The sequence below is a fragment of the Triticum aestivum genome, chromosome 4D, assembly GCF_018294505.1.
Source record: "Triticum aestivum cultivar Chinese Spring chromosome 4D, IWGSC CS RefSeq v2.1, whole genome shotgun sequence".
Classification (NCBI taxonomy): domain Eukaryota; kingdom Viridiplantae; phylum Streptophyta; class Magnoliopsida; order Poales; family Poaceae; genus Triticum; species Triticum aestivum.
Genome location: NC_057805.1, coordinates 444,266,952 through 444,271,994, shown reverse-complemented (window position 1 = coordinate 444,271,994; position 5,043 = coordinate 444,266,952). Strand labels below are relative to the sequence as shown.

The 5,043-nt window shown below is 52.5% G+C and overlaps 1 protein-coding gene across 1 annotated transcript; it reads left to right on the top strand.

The window, feature by feature from the left end:
* The first annotated feature begins 1,504 nt into the window (after nucleotides 1-1,504).
* Nucleotides 1,505-2,867, top strand: LOC123100252 (late embryogenesis abundant protein D-34). Its single transcript, XM_044522206.1, has 2 exons — nucleotides 1,505-2,269; nucleotides 2,368-2,867. The coding sequence occupies exons 1-2, from the start codon at nucleotides 1,520-1,522 to the stop codon at nucleotides 2,527-2,529; spliced, it is 912 nt and encodes a 303-aa protein (XP_044378141.1). The 5' UTR covers nucleotides 1,505-1,519; the 3' UTR covers nucleotides 2,530-2,867.
* The last annotated feature ends 2,176 nt before the right edge of the window (nucleotides 2,868-5,043 follow it).

Genomic DNA, 5,043 nt, shown 5'->3' with positions numbered 1-5,043 from the left:
CCAAGAATGATAATATAACAGCATGAATAGTTCATAAATTATTGATACGTCGGAGACGTATCAGCTCCTTACCTTGATTTCTTCCAATCAAATTATCGCAGCTAAGTATCATGTTAATTTTGTAATTATTTGTTCGTGTGTGTAGCATTGCTCTACGTACACTACTATCGTACACAAAGCTATGTCGGCAGGAAACGAACAACGGAACAAGCGTCACCACGTGAACTAACTGGTAGTTAGATGGTTAGGAGGACAACGATGTCCCCAGCCTATCAGGGGTCAAGTTCTAGATTTGACATCGATGTTCACACCTTTTTGAATTTATTTCAGGCCTTTCGATGATTTGCGTTCAGTGGAAAGAGGTGTTCCTGTTTACTACGAAGACGTATGTGTTGACTTCGCCAATCTTAAAATGATGTGCTAGTTCAGTACTTCAGTCTCTCGGAGGGGCTCATAGGGATAAAATGAGCATATTTGCATTCATAGGGTTGAGTGTATATGCGTATGTATGAGCGTTTCTATATTGTACGGATGAATATTACGTGATACCATGACTTGTATGCTTCCAAGATACCAATTTGAAGAGGTCAAATTTAAATCCATTTTTTATGAATGTTTACAATCATGTGCCTACAATCCCTAGAAATTTCGGATCAAAATTCGAAGTACACAAAGAAAAAAAACAAATTCAACATAATAGTATCAATAAAGACAAATGCATGAGTAGTGTCAAAACCTGAGTGCGGCTATTTGGCTCACAAGCTCATCTACTCTCGACATGAACAGTAAATTCAAAACAAATATTAGAAAACTTAAAAAAGTCCATTTTTTGCATGAATGATGTTTCGGTGCGTGAGGTCCGCTTCAAATTTCAATTCAGTTGGACATCTAAGTAGCTCTCAACAAAAAAGACAACATGTACTGTTGTGACCCAATTTGTAGAGCTACTCAGATGTTCAAATAAACTGAAATACCGAAGCATCGTTCATACATTTTTTTTTCTGATTTTAGATTTTTTTGAATTTACTGTTCACTGGGGCAGATGAGTCCGGACTCATAAATGAATATTCGGTGAAAACCTACACTATTTACATCCGTTTATATATTTTTGTTTCTTTATGTGTGCTTTGATTTTGATCTGAATTTCTTAGGACATGTAGACATATGCCTTGTGAACATCCTCAATTTTTTCGGAATTTTTCAAAACATTTATGTTTGACGTTTTAAGATCGGTATCATGAGAGCATATAAAAGGTAGTATCACACGATATTTTTCATATATTATAGTAGTAGTGTATTAAGAAAAAACAAGCGCCACCGCTTTGCTGACCACGCGCGCGCCACTCCATGTTGCCTCCGCCGTCCAACCCTCCACCGCTTCTTCGGGCGCCGCCTGGCGGCAAAGCCACGACGCGCCTCCCCTGCTTCGCCTCCACGTCTCCGCCCTCTCCCACACCTGTCTCCCTGTGAGCACTCGCGCACGCCCTATATAACCACCATATCCACGCATGATCCATCCATGTCGATCGCAAGATTCAGCTGTACTACTCACCTAGCCACCCTACACACGCTCGGAGCAACGCGGCAGATAACCAGACGCCTTCTCGCCAAGATGAGCCAGGGGCAGCAGAGGAGGCCGTCGTCCGATCAAGCCCAGGCGGGCGGCGGCGGGCAGGGCCAGGGACAGGGAGGAGGCGCCGTCCGCTACGGCGACGTGTTCCCGGCCGTGACCGGCGGCCTCGCGGAGAAGCCCGTGGCGCCGCAGGACGCGGCCACGATGCAGTCGGCCGAGAACCTCGTGTTCGGGGAGACGATCAAGGGCGGGCCGGCGGCAGCCATGCAGTCCGCGGCCATGCGCAACGAGCGCATGGGCGTCGTCGGCCACGACCAGGCCACGGACGCCACCACCGAGCAGGGCGTCTCCGTGTCCGAGACCCGCATCCCCGGCGGGCGCATCGTCACCGAGTTCGTCGCCGGGCAGGCCGTCGGCCAGTACCTCGCGCCGGATGATGCCGCCGATGCAGGCGGAGCCGGTGGCGACGACACGAAGATAACGATCGGCGAGGCGCTGGAGGCGGCAGGTTACGCGGCAGGAGGCAGGCCGGTGGAGCGCAGCGACGCGGCGGCCATCCAGGCGGCCGAAGTGCGAGCCACCGGGCTGGACGTCAATATCCCCGGGGGCCTGGCCGCGCAGGCGCAGTCGGCCGCCGACGCCAACGCCTGGGCCGCGCGCGACGATGAGAAGGCCAAGCTCGGCGACGTGCTCTCGGTATGTCTCTAGCATGTCATGCACATCGATGCTACCAGTACACGTATCCTTGAATCCATGATGTTACTGACGACGATGGTCGACCCGCGTGCATGCAGAATGCGCCGGCAAAGCTGGTCGCGGACAAGGAGGTGGAGGCCGACGACGCGGCGAGGGTGGCCTCGGCGGAGACCCGAAACAAGGACGACAAGACGGTGAGGCCGGGAGGGATAGCAGCGTCCGTGGCTGCGGCGGCGCGGCTCAACAAGCAGGGCGCATAGGCAGGCCTCTGCCTTGCGCGTACGTACGCGGCGTGTGCCAGTGGTTTGCGGGTGCAGGCCGCCGGCTGCTTGAGTTTAGCGTGCCCTTTTGCTTGAAGCGTCACTCTCCTTCGTACCAGCGTCTAGTTCTCGTACTTCTAGCTTTACCCGCGTCTTAGTTTCCGTAGTTCTAGTGCTTTTAGCTTAGTTGAAGTGTTCTTGTGCTTCTAGCTTGGTTGAAGTCGAGTCTTAAAACTTTTTGTAAAAATGTATAATTCCACTGCTATCTCAAGTCTTAAACTTCTTGTAAAAATGTTATTTCACCAAATCGGAGGAGTACCTTTTTTCCATTTCCCTTATTTGCTCGAGAACAAAAAAGTGCAAATTTCCATTTCCCTTATTTCCTCGAGAACAAGAAAGTGCAAATTGCAAAATAAGAAAATGTTACATGCATACAAATAGTGAGTGTAATTGCAGTGTATTATACGACAAAAAACGGGAAATGTGATTAAGCTGTTCAATACGGGTTCTGATTACGGTGTTTAGTTTGCTCCTTTAATTAGCTGCTGCGGGGCTGCAGTTGGCGATAATCCTAGATCCGAGGCAACTCGATCCAAAGACCCGCTAGGGTTCCCCCCAGCGGCCGAGGTGCACCCCGACCCGTCCCGCTAGCCCGCCCCTTCCCCCCAGTGTCGTCTCCATGAGCGGGCCGGCGCGTGCACCCTGACCCGTCCCGCTAGCCCTCTCCCCCTTCCCACACACCCTCCCTTCGGGGCCTCCCCGAGCGGGCCGGCGCGTGCACCCTGACCCGTCTCGCTAGCCCTCTCCTCTTTCCCCACCCCCTCCCTTCCCCGTACCCCCCGCGTCGCTTCCCTGAGCGAGGCGACCGTGGGCTCCCCTTCCCGCCTCCCCCAGCGCCTCCCCCTTCTAATCCCCTCCCGCCGTCGCTGGCGTAGGCCATCGGGCCTTGCTCGTGTGGTGCCCGCGGCGGCGGCCCGGTTTTTCTCCCGCGCGACGCTGCGGCTCGGGTAGTGGGGGCTAGTGGCGATGCACCCAGGCCGGCGGTGGATCCGGCGGCGGCGTGGCTTCGCGAGCGGCGAAGCTTCGGGTGGCGTGGTGGCGGGGCGGCGCCCTTTCGGCCTAGATCTGGCCCTTATGGGCCCCTTCTGGGTCCGGCCGGGCCTGGCGCGGGCTGTACGGTGTCGTCTTCGGCAGACGGAGGTGTGGCTCGGGCTGGGGGTGGCAGAGACGACGACGCGTGTACTGCAGCGCGGCGTCGGGTGCTTCACGAGCCCGTTTCGGGCTCGACCGGGCGGGAGTGCCTGGTTTGCTCTTGAGCTGCTTCCGGTCGGTTGCCGCCGAGAGTGGTGAAGGCTGTTCCCTCCCACGTGGCTGCTGGCCCTGCCGCGCCCTGCTACTTCCTCTTGATCCTGCCGGTTTTGCTTCGCTTGCCACGGTGAGACGGCGTTGGTGATTGCAAGATCGTGGTGGCGCATTTTGGCGGACGTCAAGTATGATGGAGCGCGATGGTTCGTCCGGGGTCGTAGTTGGTTGGCGGTTGCTACTTCTTGAGTTTGCGTTGATTTTTTTCTTGAAGAGGAAAGGGTGATACAACAAAGTAGAGATAATATTTCCCTTTGTTGAGAACCAAGGTACCAATCCAGTAGGAGGCACAAGTAAGTCCTCAATATACGCACCTTCACAAACTAACAAATACTTGCACACAACACGAAAAAGGGTTGTCAATCCCTTCACGATCACTTGCAAGAGTGAGATCTAATAGAGATAGATATAAAAGATAAATAAATGGCAAAACAAAGTAAATATAAATAAATTACAGCAAGGTATTTTTAGGTTTTTGGTTTTATAGATCCGAAAATATATGATAGAAAATAAACCCGGAGGCCATAGGTTTCACTAGAGGCTTTTCTCTCGAAGAAAGCATACGGTGAGTAAACAAATTACTGTTGAGCAATTGATAGAAAAACGCAAATTTAGGAAGATATCCAAGGTAATGATCATGAATATAGGCATCACGCCGTGACAAGTAGACCGACTCCTGCCTGCATCTACTATACTATTACTCCACACATCGACTGTTGGGGAACGTAGTAATTTTAAAAAAATTCCTACTTACACGCAAGATCATGGTGATGCATAGCAACGAGAGGGGAGAGTGTCGTCCACGTACCCTCGTAGACCGTAAGCGGAAGCGTTATGAGAACGCGGTTGATGTAGTCGTACGTCTTCACGATCCGACCGATCCAAGTACCGAATGCACGGCACCTCCGAGTTCAGCACACGTTCAGCTCGATGACGTCCAACGAACTCCGATCCAACAGAGCTTCGCGGGAGAGTTCCGTCAGCACGACGGCACGATGACGGTGATGATGTTGCTACCGACGCAGGGCTTCGCCTAAGCACCGCTACGATATGATCGAGGTGGATTATGGTGGAGGGGGGCACCGCACACGGCTTGGAACAATCAACTTGTGTGTTCTAGAGTGCCCCCCTCCCCATGTATATAAAGGAGGG